The following is a 21,400-nucleotide window of genomic DNA, read 5'->3' as shown; positions in this document are numbered from 1 at the left end:
ATGTAACAGGACTCGGTGTTTTTCTGGCGAAAACTTAAAATCAGACTTTATTTTAGTTTCTTTTACTATTCAACAGGTATGAAATAGGAAGTATGACTGGTAATAAACCAGTAAGGAAAAAGTTTAATATTAACAGCGATCCAAAAACTTTAAGATAATCTAGATACCTTGACCAATTTTCAAACTCAGAAATAGAAAGGGGTGTTGATTATTTTGGCAATGTCTACTAAAAACCTAAAGAAAAAATTCTGGTAATTGATCCTAAGCAAACATAGATATGTTCAAAGAAATTAGTGTGTTAAGGAGATCACTAGAGTGTTATTAATACAAAAGGATAAACTATGAGGAATTGGATAAAGTCCATAGACTGGAACCTTATATAAGCATTAAAACTTGTACTATAGAGTAACGGCTGATGACACAGGAAGGTACGTTTTACAAGGCTACATGTAAAATGATTCTAAAACACAGGAGGGAGGTACAGCAACATGACAATAACTCTCTCTACAGAATCACAAGTCATTTTATTTTATGGATTTGTATCCTCAGATTTTTCTACAAATTTGTCTACTACACAACCATGGCTTTGGTACCTCTTAAAAATATTTTTAATCCAAAAATTAAGCAATTAGATGTATTCAGCCTTTCTTGTGTTTGGCCGCAGGGATCATCCAAACCTATAATCTTAAATGCAAGGGTGATGTCTATGCCTGTCTTTGCTTGACAGACATCAAGTCATTTGACAGCAGGCTTTGTGTCCTCTGCCTTTGTATGCTCATCCCTCTGCACAGTACCCAGACAGAGAGAGCACTCAGTAAATGTTGGGTGGGTGAACAAACAAAAGAATGAAGGAGCATATGAATTATTTAACTGCTCTAAAGGCCTAAAGCCAACATATGGAAGTGAAAAAAGTTTAGGCGTGAATTTGAGTTTTCACCAGAAAATGTGAAGTCATGCTACACTCACCTAAGGGTTTCATTGTAAACTTCAAGCCAGGTCATAGTCACCAGTATTTTTTAAAGATATGAACTGTTTTATGGTTTCAGAAGAGATTGGTATAAAATGTAGTAGTGGTATTGCCTCATGATGACAAAACCAGGTGACGTTCAACACATCTCACTGAGTCACAGTGGGGGCTGGCACTACACTGCCTTGCAAGTGTTCTAATTTTTAAAGTCTTGGAATCATCAAATAAAGTGAACTACATTAAGAAAAAGGTTCACAAGGTCAAAAATTAGAGGAGTGTAGTTACCTGAAGGCTATATAAAAGACGGGTTAAATTCTGTATTGCTTGTATAATCTGAAAAACAAGATCCTAAGTGTCAAATTCTTGAAAAAGCATTTATTATGCACAAATAGAGGATGGCGGTATAGGTAAGGTATGCTTAGCTCACCTCTGATTGTGAAGAACCTGGAAAACTTCTATATTCCACCTAAAATGCATAAAAACATAAGAAAATGAATAATCATTCTACTTTTGAAAAGCTGCACTCTAGTGTTCCCAAAAGTATGAGCTCAGGTAAATCACTTTACTGTCTCCAAACTCTTCTACAGTGAGTCTGTCCCCCCAAGACATCAAAGCCTACAGGACTGAACGATTACTTAATGAAAGGCCCTCTGTGCAAACTCGGTATTTGAGAAGCATGGCTTCTTTTCACCCAGCCATTCCTTAAAACAACATGAGATGATGGTAAGGAAACGCTGCACACTCTCAGTAAGTGACAATATTTACCTTGCACAAACCACACTGTAAACTGAGCTCTCTTGGGCCCAGGTTGAAGTTGTCTCCCAGGCCAGATTTGGAAGCTAGAGAACATCATGCTGACTCTCCAGCTCCCTGTCTCAATGTTTGAGATTCACAAAGTCCAAATAGCCAGTGGTGGGCAGAAGAAACCGGACTCAGAGGCAGCCCAAAGGGGAGCATTAAGCTGACCGGCTCCAGATCCTACCTCTCAGAGTTAACTTGCCCCTCCATGATTGCCTTATAGACCCACCACTGGCAGAGGCCCCAAATGAGGCAACCAGGGACCTTCTGCTCCTGGGGGACAGGGTCTCTCTACACACACAGTAAGGGCACATGTGGATAGTGAAGGTTTCCAGTTTCCAAGTTGAAGTGAACATTTGTCTATTCATTTATTGGCTGTCTTTTCTCACTAGGATGTAAGCCAATGAATAGCAGGATTTCATCTGTGTCATCAGTGCTCTATCCACAAACCCGCCTGGCAGGGAATGGACACTCATTCCCTTCTATAAATAAATATCAGGCACCCAGTGTGTGTTCTACACCCTATGCTGGGGAAGGTCATCAGACTCCTTGCCCTCCAAGAGCCTCAAGTCTCCTATTGCTCTTGCCTGAGCGCTTTCAATGGAAACCACAGCTGTTAGTGCTCAGGTAACCCTGGACTTATTAAATTCAATTAGTTCAAACTGACGACGATGTCTTGCTGACCTAGACAGATCCCTTCCCCTACATTGCCAATTAATTTCATTATTAGCCAGCACCTCTAATAGAGGAAGGATAAAGGCTGGAAAAAGAAAATGAAATTTAGAGTCTTTAGATCTGTTCCCAACCCTCCGGAAGGAAGATAAACAGGGGCTAAGGACCGCCATTCCGTAGTTAATTTTGGAATTTTCTCTGCATTTCTGGTTCTGTTCTTGCTCCACACTCCATGGTTTTTGTAATAAAAAGATCGTTTGATATATAGTTTTTATATTGTATAAAAATTGGAAACATGGAAATGAATTGAGTTATGCTACTACGTATGGTTGCTTATTTCCAAGAACCACACCATGTTTGATACAGGACAGGAGTTTAACATCATCTTTTTAATGGAGTTGATCTGCCACCTGGTGGTCAGTTTTCAGAGCTACAGTTGGTGATTTACACACAGGATATTTCGCCATTTGGGTCACAAATGTAATTTTTAAAATTTTTAAGAATTTTTTTTCTTTAAAAACCTCACCTTATTAAAGACTTTAATTACAAAATATCCATTATATATTTTTGAAAGTTTAATTGTAAGTGATCTTGCCCTGTCAGTTCATTTAGTTTACCAAAACGCCTTATTAATGGCAAATTTTCCAAATAGTTCATCCAACAAGTAACCTGGACACTTCATCTCACTTACCTGTGACTGAATCATGGAAGGAAAAGACTTTAGGGGTGGGAGGCAGCTTTCCATCAAGAGAAAACTATTAGTAAGCAACCCACTCCCCTTCCTCTCTCTAATAAGGTAGAAGCAGTTGGAAGCTACAAACTTCAAAGTGAAGTCTCCACTGAAAAGGATGGAAAGCAGGAACATTTTTAAAAGAAATAAGTTAGAAGGCATATGGTCAGAAGAAGTGGAGTAAAATATTGAATTCCTATTTTCATTTTGGCCTATGAAATTTTAAACACTCAATCACAGCCACCTTTTACTATGGACTTAAAAAATATCTTTGGAGTTGGTTTCTCAGTCATTTACATATTTATACAAAAATACACATAAGATGTTACATATACAAAGTCCTGACATATGTCATTCCCCACATTAACACATGTTGGTATTTGGCAATATACCTAATTCGATTTTAGATAAAATTGAGCCCAGATAATCCTGGGGAGGCCCACTAGTCACCTCCCAGAATCGTGTTCTTATTCCCTCTCTATTTCTGACATTTTGGTTTCATTTGAGGTTAATAGGAAGTCTCGCACATTTAATTTTTAAAAGAGAGTGTTAAAACTAACATGGATAGAATGTCAAAAAAGAAGAGGCCCCAAGGAAGAAGGAAGGAAGGGAGGGAGGGAGGGAGGGAGGGAGGGAGGGAGGAAAGCAAGCAATATTCCAAGGTCAAAATTATTTCTGCCGCTTCTGGGCCGCTTGGATGCTTAACGGCCCCCATGCCCAGGGCCACCCCTTGGCCAAGCGCCACTGAGTGCAGGGGGTGAAAGCTAGAGCTTCAGCATGGAAAGTGAAAGTGAGACCAGCAGAGAGAGCAGACACACAAATAAACACTGAGTTTTAAATCTTTTTAATAACGTTTCAAGTGTTTCTTCGTTTACACCTACATGATATAGGGAGAGCAAGAACATTTTAAGAAGAAATAAGTCAGAAGGTATAAATATGAATATTGAACTTGAGGACAATTCAGGAAAACACATCTCTACTCCCGTTGGCCACGGACAGACCAGGACGTGAGGTTATTTCATTACGCAAAGCAACCGGTGCCAGTTACTAACAAATCAGTTCACAATACCTTCTCCCCTGCATCAGAGACCGCCAAGTCAGCTCCCACACCCTGGGTCCCGGGATCCACATCCCAACAGCCTCTTCCTGCTGTCCCTTCTGTGACTAGTGCTGGAAGCACACCGTTGAGACAGAAACAAAAAGGACATCATCACACATCAGCCAGTGGATGGGGGGTCTTTTGTACACAGCTGACCCATATTTCCAAATAACGAACACCATAAAATCACATGTATCAAATACTCCCCTATGAGGTGCTAAAGTAGCACAGAGAAACGCTGAGACCCTGCCCCCAGGGAGCTTACACGCTAATAGATACCAGACTGACAAACGGCATCAATTATCGCCCATCTTTTTATTTTTCTTCTTCTCTTGCCGAGAGGTGTTCGTGTGATGGTGGTGATACCGAGAGGGTAGACTCTCCATCTCACTTTCACCTAATAGGAAAAAGCCGCCCGGGGAGGGTGAAATTGAAAACAGGCCCCACAGAGCACAGCAAGGGCTGGCAGGCCCCGACCCAAGCACGCAGGTCTGCGAAAGGCCCCCTGGTGGCCGGTACGAGACAGCCAACCACAAACAAGGTTCCGCAGGAAGGAATCAGGAGCGGAGCATCATTCTGAGCAGGTGGAGGTGGCTCACATTTTATGACCTCACCTGTCCCTATCTCCAACTAACTGATTTTTTTAAAAACAATTTCCAAGTGGATTTTTTTCCTCACAATTCCTGTTAATGCTCTGAATTTACCACATTGTAATTGTGATATATTTAACCTATAAAAACACAGAAATACTTCTAGTCCAGAAATATTGTTAAGTACCACCTACAGATTTCACTCCATTCATTAAATCTCTGTTGGTGGGATTTATTTCTTTACCCATGAGAACTCGGTAAACTTACACTATGCTCACCTTACAATGATTATAACTAGACCTTCTAAAGCCCTTTCACACAGAGAATTTCATTGGAACCAGGTCCAGTCAGGAACCTGATGAAATAGATATTCACATGGTGACACTGTTTATCATTTTTCCCCCAGTGCCATCTTGAAACTTTATTTCTGATAAAAAGAAACACTTTTTTTCCTCTTTGTTTAAATGAGAGACCTCTGTCACAAAGAACTTCTTGTTTAAGCAGAAACAACTTCAAACTATATTAGCTAAAAATTAAGTTCATTTTGTCTAAGTTCGTCAAAGCTTGTTCATTTAGAATGAAGGGATATTTTATAGAGATTTTTTCTGTCACTAAAAAATTGGTCCCACGATTGGGTACTATTCTTAACTCTTAGAGAGATGCCAAAAGCATTGCCAAAAACATTACCAAAAGAATTAGCCGTTCTCCTCCCGTCCCGCCACCCCATAGAAACGAGGACCATCAAATGGGAAAGGCAGCTGACGGTGGGTCCAAGGAGGGCAGAGGAATGAAATATAGGTCATGTCCCTCCATTCTTGTTTTCAATTTCAGAGTGGACGACAGGGTCTCCAGAATTTTATAGGGAGTCAACTACACTCATCTACCTGATTAGGTGCATGGCGTACGAAAACCAGAGGGTTTTGCTTGGTCTCTAACCTCCCATTGACAGGGGCCTGACTTACAAGGACACTGTCCTCAAAGTCAAACCCAGAACAGACCCTTCAGGCATAGACCCTCCCTTAGGAATGGTATTTTTGTCCCCATCAAATTATAAGGAGAATCCAACTCATGTAGCACCACGTTGCAGTCCAGCCCAGAGCTGAATAGGTGTTTAGGGTACAGGACCCCGCTAATGTGACCCTGCCCCTCCTGTACATGAACCCTGATAGGAGGCCACTGTAAACAGCCCCTTCAGATCTGGCAGATGTCATGGGTGTCCCTGGGAACTCTCGCAAGTCATGGGAGATGTGGATCCCGACTGGGACAGCCTTCACGGCCAGGTCTGCGGGGAGGGAAGGTGCAGCCACGGGCTCTGAGCAGCTGCGGCAGCCACGCAGCCCCTCCCAGCTGTCGGGGGTGAGTCCGAGAGCAGCAGGGCCCTGCGTGTATTTTTAGATAGAACTTCCTCAACGGCATAATGAGGCTCTTCTTTAAAAAGGAAATCACCCAGGGCAGTACAACTCCCCTGATGAATCGGGGCTGTGTTGAAATGAAAAACATATGTGCACATTCTGAAAATAGAAACCCAGGATTAGATAAAGCAGTCTTAAGAGGGGAAAATAATAAAAACTGCACTGCTTCCATATATCTTAATTAACCAAGGGATGTTCGTAGAGAAATTCTAAGACATTTAATCCTCCAATCTCTAGCTACTAAAAACATATAAGACCTGGTGGGAGTATGGTTTTTACCACCCAAACATAATCTAAAAATATAGTTTTAAGTATCTTTTTAGTGCTCTTATCTCAGTAACCATTCGGGAATTAAATAGTTAGCTTTCCACCGTACATATAACAGTACAATTAGGTTCAGAGAATGACCTATATCAATTTTCTACATTCTATTTTTCTGTACTTAAAAAATATTGAAACTGTTTTAATAACTGAATTCTGATCTGAACTGAGGTTATGACAACACTGACCAAGAAGCTTTTAGCCCTTCTGCTTTTTTTTTTTTTTTTCAGTTTTCTTTTGAAGGTTTTTTTAAATTGAATTTATTGGGGTGACATTGGTTAATAAAATTATATAGGTTTGAGGGGTACAATTCTATAATCCATCATCTGTATATTGTATTGTGTTCACCATCCCAAGTCAATTCCCCCCCATCACCATTCATCCCCTCTTGCCCTCTTCTGTCTGCCCCACCACACTTTCCCTCTGGCCATCACCCTACTGCTGTCTATGTCTATGAGTTTTGTCGTTTTGGGGTTTTTTTTTGCTTAATCCTTTCATCGTCTCACCCAGCCCTCCAACCTCCCTCCCCTCTGACACCTGTCACTCTGTTCTCTGTATCTATGAGTCTCTTGCTAATTTGTTTGTTAGTTTATTTATTTATCCACATATAAGTGAGCTCATATGGCACTTGTCTTTCTCTGACTGGCTTACGTCATTTAGCATAATGCTCTCCAGGTCCATCCACTGCTTGTACCCACACAACCAAACCTTTTGGGGGGGTGTGTGTATGTGTTTCTACTTCTTTGAGTTATGCTTTCTCCATTGATGCACAGAGAGTAAGTTAAAGGACTTGTTCTCTAAAGAACTGCAGGGATCCTTTCTTAAAAAAACAAAAAAAGTTGAAAACTTCTTTCAAAACTGTATTCAGTAAGTTCTATCAAAAATGAGACAGTAAGTTTGGAGGAACGTACAAAGCTTGCCTGGGCAACAGAGCTGTATAACCCACCAACTAACTATTTTTTAAGTCCTTGTCCTTGGTACAATAGTGCCATTATTACATGTAAAGGAGGCTAATGTATTTATTCTCAGTTTTCAAAATTTAAAAAACACATTAAGTCCCATTCAAATAGGAACAGAGTCATTGCCTTCATTTTACGTAAAAACTACACACTCCAGGGACTGCGTGCAGGTTCATCGCAAAGACACTGTCACTTACAAGCAGCAGGTGATCCTGGTGCATCATGAGAAATGGGCACATCTGTCAGCACGGACTCTCCACACCCTTCCTCAGATGACTGACAGGCATCGCCCACCTGGGAGGCCTTCACTGCAAGTTGTAGGCTCTCAGCTAAGAAGTAGGGAAACAAAAGTAAATTAAAAAATAAATATAGATATACAGGGTGGGCAAAAGTAGTTTATAGTTGTTCATATGGAAAACAATACAATAATTAATAAATAATATAAGAATAAACTCTGTGTTTTGCATACTTACAACTATAATCCTACTTTTGCCCCACCCTGTGTGTATATACATATATATGTATACATATTAAATCTAGACCAGGAGTTGGCAAACTATATTTGGCCTGTGTCTTTTTATATGGCCCAGCAACAAAAAATGGTCTTTACATTTTTAAAGAGTTGTCAAAATATATACACATGTAGACACAACTAATGTGTCCCAGAAACTCTATGTGGCCTGCAAAGCCTAAAATATTAACTGTGTAGCACTTCACAGGAAAAGTTCGCCAACCTGCAACCTAGACCAATACTTCAAGCATCATTTTATGACAGAGAATTCAATTTTAAAAAAACTTGTATAAAAATACCTCCAGTGCAATTTTTCAGTAAATTAGTATGCTGAAAAATTCAATTAGTTTGAATATGGCACCGGGCATTAGAATTTTAAGACTTGCTACTCTGAAATGTTAGCTACTCTTCAAAGGGGTATTTCTCCAAGCATGCCCTTAAAAAGAGATACATATGCCTCACAGGAGATCTACTGGATCAGGTGGTCCAGGGGAGAAAACAAGGGATTTGCACTTTAAACAAGCACCAAAGGCTACTCTTAAAACTTACTAAGATTGTAAGTGGAGTTTTTTATTTACAATAAAAGGTTTTCAACTAGCATGTGGAATAGTATTATTTTGAGGCCCCTATAAATATTTCTAAAACAGTGTCCCATGATTTCAGTTAGCAAATTGATAACCTACTCTGTTCTAGGAACAACTGGGCATATGATAACCAGTAAGGAGAGTCAGCAGATTGGAGGAGGAAAGAGACACAGACAACTAACAGAACTGCAAGGTAGCACGTGTTCTGTGCTAAGTTCTACCATGCAGGCATTAGAGCACCATAAAATGACGCAAACCCACAGAGATGGAGAACAGACTGATGATTACCAGACGGGAGGGGTGGTGGGAAGCCGGTAAAAAAGGGGAAGGAATTAAGAAGTACAAATTGCCAGTTATAAAAACAGGATGTACTACATAAGTACAGCATGGGGAATATAATCAATAATATACTATTGTAACAACTATATATGATGCCAGATGGGCACTAGATTTATCAGTGTGATCACTTTGTAAACTATTGAAATGTCTAATCATTATGTTGTACACCTGAAATTAATATAATATGTATGTCAACTGTTATTGAAAAATAAAAAATTATTTTAAAAATGCTCCAGTAGCTTAGAAGAGCAGGAGGGTTACATTAGCCAGTGGGATTAGGAAAAAGTTCTTATAGAAGGTGAACACTGAGCAGAGCCTTGGAGGATGGATGGAACTCAGGAGGCAGAGACAAGGGGAGAAAGGAGGGAAGGAAAGCAGGCTCACAGAGCGAAGACCTAGGGAGACAATTTGAAGTGTGTGATGAACCTGTCCTTTTTTCCAAAGATAACTACCTCACCCTGCTAAGAATTCCTGCTAAATCTCAGTCTGGGTGTTGCTGGCCAACAACTGGGATGGATTATCTAGCCTGTGGCTCAGGCAGAACCTCAGTTGCCCTGGGTTCTCTTGAGCAGCTGGGTCCACTTGCCGCTCCCACACCTCCGTCCCATCATGGGCCAGAGAATGAAAGCAGAACAACTTAACACTGGAGCGTTAGTGACAGTTTCAGTGTGTGTGGGGGCGGGGCCGGGAAGGAGGGAGGGAAGGCCACAGGGTAAAATTGAGAGCAGGCGACTTTTTTAATAAAGACATTAGCAAAGATAATGAGAGGGTCAACAGTGTTTCTCAACCCACTTGAAAGTCCTTTTGGCTTTCTTTTAAACTAGGTATTGCATCTGTCCACTTCCTTCTTGCACTCTCTTCCGGCCTACTTCAGCCAACTCCCAGTTACACCCTAGACCTTGTCATTCTCCACACAGCAGTCAGGGAGTTCCTTTTAAAACACAAATCAGATCACTACTCTACTCCAAACTCTATAAAGCTTCCCATCTCACTTAGAATGAAAATCAAAGTCCTTACCTCCATCCAGGTAACCTGAGTCCTACTTAACGCTGGCTCATCTCCTGCCACTCCCCGCCCCTTACTTCACCTAACCTGCACTGTCCTTGCTGTTCCTCAGATCGGACACGCACCTGCCTCAGGGCCTTTGTATCTGCTGTTCCCTATGTCTGGAACATTCTTTTCCCAAATATATATATTTGGCTTTCTCAATTCCTTGTGTCTGCTTATGTATCACTATATAAAAGAGGCCTTCACTGTCCGCCCTATCCAAAACAGAGCTCCTCAACTCCATTACTCTCTATCCCCGCTACCCTGCTCATCTTTCTTTATAGCACTTCACATAACCTGATACATTTATTTCCTTATAATTTGCTGCCAGGAATATGAACTCCAGGACTTTGTCTTATTCTGCTGCATCCTCAGCACCAAGGCCACAGTACATGGCTCATAGTAGGTAATCAATAAATATTTTCTGAATTTGTCAACCAAATCCTTTTGGAAGCACCTTACCTTCTTTCAGTGCCGCAGCCAGTAATGAGGCAGCCTGGGGGGGCTCTCCGGGGTCGGGTTTAATGAGGAGGTGGGGCTCCAGGTGGACATCCTCAAATCCACTCAGTTCTCCAAGTTCAGCATAGATATTCAGCTTCTCCTCCAAATATGTACAGATTTGTTGGTCTTGATTACAGAGTATTTCTATGAGATAGTATTTACCACAGATGGTTATCCTATGACTACAACAACTATTATGAAAATACAAGTTACAAGACAAAGAAGTTGCTGATTAACAAGCCGTGTGATCCAACAGCTAAAATAAAGTTGTTGGGTGGGACAAATCCAAGTTCAAATCCCAGCTATCCCAAGCGGTTACTGCAGACTCTAGCAAATGGTTTAGTTCTCTCAGTTTTCACTGTATTTTCTATAAATAAGGTACTGAATAAATGTCCATCTCCCTTCCCATTCCCCTTACCCCAGAAAAACTTGCAAGATTTTCCTCGGTGGCTGTTTTCTATCATGACTCAGCATTGGGCTCAGGAATGAAACTGAGGTCGCTAACCCATAATGAGTGAGACCCACACGGGAAAACAACGCCAAGGCCTGAAAGTGCTCAGTCTTCAGCCAGCCTTGGTCAAAACCAAACACGATGGTTTATGTTTTTACTTCTAAACACCCAATTTCTTTGACCATCTCCTCATGCATCATTTTCCTCTGACTTCAACATGTCACAGGATTCTTCAAGTTTAAAGGGAGCTTAACCAGTGCCTAATCCAGGGGTTCTCAGTCTTCTCTGCCTCAGAATCACCTGGAGAAAGTCTAAAATACTAATGTCTGCACCCCACCTGACCGATTCTGACTGACTTGGTTGAGGGTGGGGGCCTGGGCATCAGAACTTTTAGAGACCTCCCCCAAGTGATTCTAACATCCAGTCAGAGACAAGAGCCATTGAGCTAACCTAACTTCCATGTTTTTCAGAGTTGGGAACTGAGGGCCAGAGCTCTTATGTTCCTTTCTCACTGTCATACAACTATGATCTAACAGTGCTAGGCCTTAAAATTAAACCACTGAAGCCCTGGCCAGGTGGCTCAGTTGGTTGGAGCATCACCCTGTGCATCAAAATGTTGCAAGTTTGATTCCATCAGGGTACATACCTAGGTGGCATGTTTGATCCCAGGTCAGGGTGTGTATGGGAGGCAACTGATTGTTCCTCTCTCTCCCCCCACCCAAAACAATGAAAACATATTCTCAGGTGATGATTAAAAAAGATTACAAATTAAACCATTGGATAGCAGCTCTAAGGCTCATCTCTGCCACACTGCCCATAGTTACTGTTTCATACATGTTAGGTACAGAATTTTAAAAATATATTCTTTTGTAACATTTAATATTATTGTGTACTAGTTTCAGGTGTATAACATAGTGATTAGATAATCTTATACTTTACAAAGCGTTCCTCTGATATTTCCAGCACCCACCTGGCACCATACATGGTTATTACAATATTACTGACTGTGTTCCCTATGCTGTACTTCACATCCCCATGACTATTCTGTAACTACCAATTTGTACTTCTTAATGCTTTCACCTTTTTCACACAGTCCACCGCCTCCCTCCCCTCTGGCAACCATAAAAATGTTCTCTATGAGTCTGTTTCTGTTTTGTTTGTTCATTTATATTGTTCTTTAGATTCCACATATAGGTGAAATCATATACATATAGTATTTGTCTTTCTCTGACTGACTTATTTCACTTAGCACAATACCCTTTTGTCCATCCATGCTGTAGCAAATGGTAAGATTTCCTTCTTTTTCATAGCTGAGAATATTCCATTGTATATATGTACCACAGCTTTAATATGTATCTATTTAATCACAAAGGAGGAAGGAGGGAGAAGTACATCTTATTTAAGCACTTCTAGTACCAGTAGTTGTTTTACTTATTTTTTTAATTTTTTTTTTTGCAAGTCGTTAGGGTGGGCCTTGCATGCACAGAATTAAATTAATCAGCCAGTCATAACTTCCCATTCATAACATCTGGGCTTTCTCAACATCCACAAACACACATAACAATCAGGGAACCAGAGGTCCCAGCACTGACCTTGACATTGCTGAATTTTGGCCACTCTGGCTTCCGCCTTCCGCCTCTCTTCATCGGATTCACTTGTCCTTCCCCCTTCTTCTTCTGGGCAACTTTAAAAGACAACAGTCAAGTAAGACAACTGAAACCAAATCCAAGTATCTTGAGGTTCATTGAAAAGACATGGGAACTGGCAATAGAATTACTTTTAAAAAATTCACCATAAAGAGAATTCATGCTCCTGGCCAAGAGATTTGGTTTTCTTGAATATATAAAGGACCTTGTATAATATTACATAGCTTTCAAAGTTAGCCACATAGGATGACTCAAATTTCCCAATAAACTCACATACATAAACATTCACTCATGTATGTACACATGAATGCACACACACACAATACCAACACCATCATTATATACAATTAAAATAATAATTTTTGCTTTCTACCACTTTGGGGCAGCTCTATGAATGGGGGAGAGGAGGAGCTGCAGGGAGTGGGGGAGAGGAGGAGCTGCAGGGCGCCATGTGGGTTGGGGTGCAGCGGCGATGGAGAAATCTTACGTAATGTCACTCCACACCTACAAATCCAATTACTGTCAAGAATGATTACCCCCAACCTCCCTCTCCCATTTATAAAAACTGCCTTTGCGCAATAATCAGGAGTACATTGACTTAGAACACTTAGATCCACTCATCTAAAAATGTTTATTGAATGATTCTTTGGAATTTGGCACACAGAAAAACATAAGACAGGGTCCCTGCCCTCAAGGAGCTTCCAACCTAACAGGTAGAGGCATACAACAAATGATACCAGCTAGAAGGCAGCGCACGACAAGCACCGAACGGATGCTTCAGACAGTAAGCGTTAAAGGATGTCAGGGAAGAAAGAGACCACTGGAGCCAAAGGGGTCTTCACGAAGGCAGTGAGCATGAGCTGCCCCAAGATGGGCAGGGCTGCACAGGCAGCGGGGTGTGGGGGTTACATGCAGGGCGGCGCGGAGGACAACGCTGAGGAGGAGGGGCTATCCCAGGCAGGCGCAGGGGATCAGGCCACTCCGGCTGAGGCGAAGTTTTCATGCAAAGGAGACACAGTTAGAACATTGCCCCCCAACTGAACAAGCCCACTTCATAGGTTATGGACAGAGGGAACTGTTACCTCTCCACGGCCTGCTGGATCCGTCTCATCCAGTTATTCCGTTCCTCCTTGGAATTGGTATGAATCTCGTACATCTCAGGACCAGCAGAAGAAGCACTGATCAGAAACATGCCTCTCTCCTCATTAGCAACTTCTCGAGCAATAAGCTTCTGAAGGGAAATAACGGATGGCTTCTGGTCCTACATAAAATAGAAGGACGTGCAGATGAAACAGCATCCTAGCTAAAGTGTGGGTGGCTCAGAACACATTACCGCAGGGAGGCAATGGTGTTAGGGAAGTCTTAATATCACTCCAATGTGTTCCCAAGAGCTGTGGATGTTGGTAAGATCTCCATGGAAAGGGCATAGTGAAGAGAGGATGGGGGCGGGGGGGTGGGGGAGAGATAAAAGAGAATGGCTGTCCTTAAGAATTGGTGGTTGAAGGAACAACTTTTAAAGAAAACAACATGTCATTGGCCATAGTGTATACAGGCGCTGGCTAAGCTTCCCTTTGGGGAAGCAGAGCTTTGGATATGAATCTCCTGTCTCAGACACTTGCTGCAAGTAAATAAAACTACTTTGCAACAAAAAATAAATGAACAGGACAACTTTTAAAAAGAGAGAACAATCAGAGCATGAAGAAAAATACCAAAATGCCATAGACAGGGTTGGGGGGATTTTTCTAGAAGGCCATGGGATAGGAAATAGTATATCAAGTGTTGCAAAGAGACCTAGAGAGCTGGAAGCCCTGGGGAGCCCACTGGATTTGGCACTTTCCAGCAATACTGTTTCCATAAGGTGATGGATACAGAATCCCAGCACTAACAGATGGGATGTGAAGATGAAAGGCAAGAATGAGGAGGCAAGGCTTGGATTCCCCTGGCACAACCAGGATCTGCTGCTATTGTAGAAGCACGGCAACACACCTTCTATGGTTCTGCCTGCAAATTCCTCCTCTTTCCACCAACCAGGGAAGCCCCTGGTGGGCAGGAATGTTTCTAATTCACCTACCTTTGTCTGACACAGTGCTTCACATAGAGCAGGCATTCAGTAAATGTCCGCAGAACTAGATTTAGCTTAATTCCATCAGAGGGGAATAGGAAGAAAGTCTAAAATGTGGCATCCAAGTCATGATTGAATCACCTCTCCTCCCAACATTGACTGTGACCAGTGTTCCCTTCTAAGTCCTGGGGATTCAAAGAATCCTACTGATTACAGTAATGTACAGTAGGTAGGCAGCTGTAGTTGAAAGAATAGACAAAAGAATGCCTGCTACAGTTTTGGGGGTAAATAGGAAGAATCTCTTTTGGTCTGTGGCTTCCACCGCTGTTTACAGGGTCGGCTGCAGTATGTGGTTTTGCTTCTCCCTCAGAGACTGAGAGACGCCTTTACCCATAACATGCCACTCTATCCCTCACTGCTGACTCCTCTGTGCTGGCTTTACTTCCCCAGCTGGCTTTACATCCCCAGAGGCTCTGCCACCTCTGAAGGTGTGTGCAGGGGTTTACCCAGAATATCTCTTCATCCCATCTCTCTTAGAGCAGAAAAAGTAAAAATTTTAAAAAAAGAAAAAAGAAAAAAAGGGACAGACCACTGGTCTACCCAGTCCCGTGCTCAGCCTCTGCAAATGGAAGCAAAAGCAGCTGTGTGGCAGTGCTTTAGGAGTCCAGCCCTCTCTAGCTAGGGAGAGCTCCTGGGCACTGGGACTAGCCCTCATTCGACCATAGATCTACTGTGTAAGACCCTATCTCCCTTCCTTCTTTCAATGCACAGTTTTGGCAGCCTCGGCTTACAATGTAACAGCTTCTGTCGATAAAGAGGCAGAGTAGGTTGAATTGCTTACGACATAAGCAAGAGGGGAATTATTTGAACCAGTTGATTAGTGTTGTAGAAGGAGGGGAGGTGGTGGGGTCAGATATTTTAAGAATGAAAAGTAGGTAAGTGGGTAGAAAGTAGCATTAATTACATCACCATCAGACCAGGAGGCATCGGGGATCTGTCCATCCTCATTCACACTAAGCACACACAGACACCAGAGATGATCAGAAATTCTGGGTAAATCTCCAGGAATGGAGGTGAAAAATCCACTTTGGAGATAAGATGTGTCAAAACCTGATGTGCAAAGGCCTAACCCAGGCTGCAGAGATGTTTTGTTCATGCCGCAGCATTTTAAAAGCAGATTATTTTTTCTGAATAGTTGTCAACATTTAAAAACTGGGGGGGGGGGTCCCATGTTGAAAAATTATAGATTTCTGAGTTTGTGGGAAAGCAGAAGATTGGCAATCCTGGGCCCATATCCTCATTTAAAAACGCGCGAGAGCTGCGTAACCGCTGCCCTCAGTGCGATGGGGCATGTACTCGCCAGTTCACCATGGTCCCTACCCATCTCTATCGCTCCGTGACACCACGCCTGGCCTAGTTTGCTCATCCACATCCCTGCCCAGCCCCTGTAGATGCTGGATTGAAGACCTCTGCCACAGAGAAGAGGGAAGGAGCTGCTACCTTTAGCTGCATTGTTATACTATATCTTTTGTGAGTCCACAAAGTGGCCCATTCCACCAGTGGGGAATTCTATCGGTGATTCCACTGTGATAACAAGACCTTAAGGTCACTTCCTAGTTTGAACTTGCATTTGCACATCTATATGGTCACTTTGTCTGTTTTATTGGTCATTCATTTTGAAATTACCTTTTTTGATATTTAAGACAACGTCCTAGACTCAGTATTCCAGCATTTAGTAAACACATCTACTTTTTCCTACTCATTTACTATATTTGGGTCCTTCTGCCATTTCCAGCTGAGTCCTCTTTAAAAACAAAATTATCTCTTAGGGAAGCTACTCCATCCTCTTGCTCCTTTCAGCTGCTTATCTTCTGACCATTTCTAAAGTCATCACATCTTCTGTGACATGTGGCAAGCATTTACTTAAGAAGTTTTTTCTAATAGCACAAGGGACAGAGAATCTCGCTGTGGGTATTAGCATGAAGATAACTGTCTAAAGCACTCAGGTGAGAACTAGGAAATCCATATATTTGTATACCCCCAGCCGATGCATCAGTTCCCACAACATAGTAACTACAAGATACTTATGACACCTGGGCTGTGTCAACTCAATGTGTAGGATGAAACTAAAAAAGCATATGATTTAACGATAGGGTGCACTTGACTCTTTAAGGGTAATGGTTTCTTTTCTGCTTCTTGACATCAGCAAGGGCTTAGCTGGCCTTGACAAATGCAACTACATGTCAGACTAACATTTTCAGGGAAGAGTATCAGCATCATATTATTGTCATCCATTGCCAAACACATTTACCAAGAGAAGCTGAGTTGTGGCTGCCTTCAATGGGGCATTGGTGGATGGCACCCCTAAAGTTCCATTTAAGGGTAAATGTGATCTATGGGTGACATAGATGACTCTTCAAGAGGCCAAGTAAGAGGGATGGATCCATATTTTAAGTCATACTGTAAGTTAAGTATCACAGTTTGATCTGAATCCATGTGCTCTGGTGTCCTAGAAAACAAAATAGTCATGTATATGCTGTGCCTAATTCTTGCTCCATCATTGAGTTATTTGACCAATAATATCACCCAAGAAGCAGAATTTACTTCTCCTTTAGGTCTTTGGTTTTGAAGAACCCTTGTTTCTATAGAGATGTGGTGTAAATTTGTTTTTTCTTCCAGTTGAGCCCTCAACAACCCACAGGTCAAATGAAATGGTCCCACCTTCCCACTTATTTACTCTGTGTTCTTTCAGAGCATCCCAGATAACAGCAGAGGAGGGTTGCTGGACAAATCAGTAGGTTGTCATGAAATTTGTAATATATACAGTTTAAATGGATCAGGGACAGGGGGACTTGTTTAAGGTCTCTTGTATTCCTCTGGTGTAGCTTTGTGGAAGAATCTCTGACCTTTGTACAACCTGCATCTCTGTGCTGATAAGACACAAAGTGCTGAACAGGGTGAAGAAGCCGACTGCGCCAACCTGACAGGCATGGGCAGTCTGGTGAGGCACTGTTCCAGCCTCTTCCTCCCCAGAACCCGTCGCCGGGGCAGGCATGCTTCTTGTTTACTCTGAGCAGCATAACAGAAAATTCATTAAGCTTTGCATTTGCCAAAACCAGTTGGAAGTGATTTCTGCTAATGATACCTGAACATCCTAGCAGTCAATAGATGGCATCACTAGCGTTTTAGAGAGACACCATTATGTTGTCCACATTGGTACTGCATCTTAGATTCTTTCCTCTGACAGGGCCTGATGCTCCATGCTGCTGACAAGGAGTTCATTGATGACATCTTCCTTCTTTAAGCGAGTCATTTTGGACCACAAGATGCGGTGTAAGAAATGTTATAAAACTCTGGTTTTACTGCTAATATAAGTCTAACTCTGTTGGCAAGATTAACAGAACATACTATAGAGGTAACTGTTACATGAATAGCCTTAGTAATTAGTAACCATTATCGTAGAAATAAGAAAGAATCTTTAAACTTTAGGTGCCAGGATGGTGTTTTCTTGTTAGAAGAAACATCATGACAGTTGTGAACGGGGTTAGCAACAGGCAGAGCCGGCACCATCCAGTGGGAACAGGCAGCAAGGCACCAGCAGTGACCAGCACTGACATCTGAGTTGCTGCAAAGTCAAGGTGCAGGATAACCAGATGGCGGAGGGTCACTTCGGGGTGCCTATTCACCAACCAGTACCAAATTACTTCAATATTTTCACAGTTGCTTAAACTGCTGAACGAACTAACTACCTGTTCTGGTTGTTAACACACACCATGCCAGTTAAACCCAATCAGATGCTTGTTACTAAGCACTGCAATCACTAATTACAATGCAAATATAAGAGGGGCATATTCTTGCCAATGACTGTTTAATGTCACTAGGAATTTCAGGCATTTTTCAAGGAGATGTGGGATTAAACCATTTAAAATATACATCACATGGTGATATACTTACAACTGCTGCAAAGATGTATTTCTGGTCTTTTTCTTGTAAAAAGAGCAGCACATCAGTTAGAAGTAGAGCTAGGATATCTTCAAAGAAAAAAAGCATTATTAGGATTAATGAAGCAAACCACAGTTCAAACGCCATCATTAAACATTGTGATTTCATGTTTGAAATTTAAATAAATTTATTAGAAATCAAAAGACTAAGATTTAGTCTAATTGTAAACTTTTATAAAAATGCCTGTATTATGCTAGCCAAAGATATTTTTATAGATACAGATAAGCTGTGTTTGGTATGCATGTTTATATGTGTAACTAAAAGTATTGCTAAATCTCCAACAAAATTTAATGCTGTAGCTTATAAAAAGGGAGAAAAATATCCAATTAAAAAAAGGTTTTAATAGACTGAAGCAAGCCCTTACCTTTATGGGGAATAAAAGGTGTATAATCAAAAAATGTTAGAAAGCAGCTTCTACCTTGAATTATATATAAAAATCTGCTATTTTGTTCCATCTAGTTCTGAGGGAACTTTGAGATCCTATACGTCCCTTACAAATTGTGCACAAAAACCCATCTTCACGATACCATTAACCATTCTGACACAGCTACCAAACTAGTGATTCTGTGAAATGGATAAAGAGCAAGCGACTTGGACATATAGGATCTACAGGTTGTGCTTAATATTTTACTTTGGTTAACATTCTAACTGAGATAACGTTTAGTTGCAGCATGGCAAGTTGCTGATCAACAAATCCCATTTCAGCCATTAGCGGCAACCACCACCGAAACTTGACCATCCTCCAAAGGATGCAACGCCCTCTCAGTGCTTACCTAAGGGCGTTAAGGTGTGTTAAAAACAAGAACAGACCAAAGTTCTTAACCTGGCTGCACAGCAGACTCAGGTGGGAGCTTTTAAGCATCCTTATACTTGAGCTTCATCCCCAGACCGATACACTCAGAATTTCTGGGAGGAGACAAGCAGTTGTAAATTTCTAAGCTCCAGAGGTGATTCTAGAGTGTGGTCAGGGTTGAGAAAGCCTAGATCAAACAAGATACTAGCTGCAGAATCAGCCCTTAAGAATCTGAATAAACTGTTTTGGACCCAGAGTCACATTAATGCCCATTAGCAAACAATAGCACTGAGGAAGCATTTACACCAGTGTAAACATGTCTACACAGTGTATTACTCAGGAACAAAGGTGACATCCAGAGCCCATTTCTCCCCTCAGTGGTCCGCCAGTCTGGAGCCGGGGTGGCACACAACAGCCTCCAGGTGTGCGGGTGCACTGCATTTGCCAGATTAGCACTTCTGTGCCAACAATTAGCAGAATTTTCAGTTCCTTTGATTCCAACATCATGAACTTGTGCATTCATAAAATACGTATGACGGCTTTTGGCTTAGAGCAGCAAACCCCGACCAAAGATTTGTTGCATTGGCCACACTGTCTATGGAAGTTCACACCTCAATCCTACAGGAATTTTTCCACTGACCCAGGGTTTGTGTGTGTGGGTACATCTCTGAAACACTTTTCTTTCAAAAATCTTCCCTTTGTTAAATGAATAACATGTGTAGAAAAAAAAATAGAGAGAGAAATTGGTCTGTTGGAGTTACAGTACCTTTGAAACGGCCCGTAGCAGTTTTCCAAAAAACAAGGCCATCGTACAACAGAGTCCTTTCCTTGCTTATCAGTGCCTGCTTCCTAAACACATGGCCGTTTTTGAGCTTTGTATATGTTTTATTTTCAATCTTACTTAGGATCTCAAGCCATTTTTGGTTTTTCTCATATTCGCTGACTTTTAAATCCACTGCTGCAATCATGTCTTTAATTAAGCAAAGAGCTTTGCATAAGTCTTTATGTTCTTCTGTTTTTTCTGCATGGGGGAAAAAAAAAAAAAGAAAGAACATTATACAATAAGCCAGAGTGCTAAGGGAGACACTTTTTTTCTATAGTTTTAAATACAGTTAAATGTATCGTCCAAATAGCAAAAATCTCATAACAAAAATGTTGGATTAAACTCAAATACCACATTAGCACCATGTACCCCTCCTCCTCCACAAAGAACTGTTAAAAGATTTAATTATAAAAGATTTGCTTATCAGATGTGCTTCAGCTGAAACTCTGTGAAAATAGGATGTCTGGTTTCTAGGGACTGGTTTGACCTTCCCTTAGAGCAGAGAATGTCTTATATACAGGGCGGGGCAAAAGCAGGTTTACAGTTGTTCATTCATATGGAAGGAATACAATAATTACTAAATAATAGTACAATAAACTCTGTTTCACATACAACTGTAAACCTAACTTTGCCCCACCATGTATACTGTCTTAGGCCTTCCTTCCACCTTGCCCGACACAGGTAACCAAGTAATCGCCACACCAGGTTTCTCAGGACTCAAGCCACAGGCCCACATTAGAGTCCTTTCAGAAACTGGAACTTCAGGTTGCCTCGAGTGGGCCCGGGCTCAGTTGCTTTCCTGGATCTCTTCCTCCATAAAAATAATACTCAATATTATATTTTACAATGGCATTAGCATGGAGATAAATATATCAATAATACATATTAAACATTTTTCAAACTAAAAATTGGACCAAGGCACTGTGCCTAGTGACTCATGCCAACAGAGCAGATAATCACCAATTCCAGTTATTATTCTTTTTATTTTATTTACTTATTTTTTAGAGAGAATGGAAGAGAGTGAGAAAGAGGGAGAGAGACATTGATATGCGAGAGAGATGTTAACTAGCTGCCTTTTGCACACTCCCAACTG

The 21,400-nt window shown here is 41.4% G+C and overlaps 1 protein-coding gene across 1 annotated transcript in view; it reads right to left on the bottom strand.

Annotated features, from left to right (window-relative positions):
• The window catches only part of ARHGEF28 (Rho guanine nucleotide exchange factor 28), a 275,217-nt gene that overhangs the window by 33,513 nt on the left and 220,304 nt on the right, over nt 1–21,400 (bottom strand). The window contains exons 25-33 of the mRNA XM_054578492.1: nt 20,251–20,505; nt 18,644–18,720; nt 13,710–13,888; nt 12,574–12,665; nt 10,492–10,674; nt 7,746–7,877; nt 4,237–4,337; nt 1,395–1,433; nt 1,253–1,300 (exon numbers count right to left, since the gene is read on the bottom strand). Coding sequence (XP_054434467.1) covers nt 1,253–1,300; nt 1,395–1,433; nt 4,237–4,337; nt 7,746–7,877; nt 10,492–10,674; nt 12,574–12,665; nt 13,710–13,888; nt 18,644–18,720; nt 20,251–20,505 — 1,106 coding nt within the window. The remainder of the gene's footprint in view (nt 1–1,252; nt 1,301–1,394; nt 1,434–4,236; nt 4,338–7,745; nt 7,878–10,491; nt 10,675–12,573; nt 12,666–13,709; nt 13,889–18,643; nt 18,721–20,250; nt 20,506–21,400) is intronic.

The sequence above is a fragment of the Pteronotus mesoamericanus genome, unplaced genomic scaffold (assembly GCF_021234165.1).
Source record: "Pteronotus mesoamericanus isolate MK-2021 breed Mesoamerican mustached bat unplaced genomic scaffold, CSHL_Meso_final contig_50, whole genome shotgun sequence".
NCBI lineage: Eukaryota > Metazoa > Chordata > Mammalia > Chiroptera > Mormoopidae > Pteronotus > Pteronotus mesoamericanus.
The sequence above is the reverse complement of the archived record's forward strand: the minus strand, read 5'-3'. Positions and strand labels throughout refer to the sequence as shown.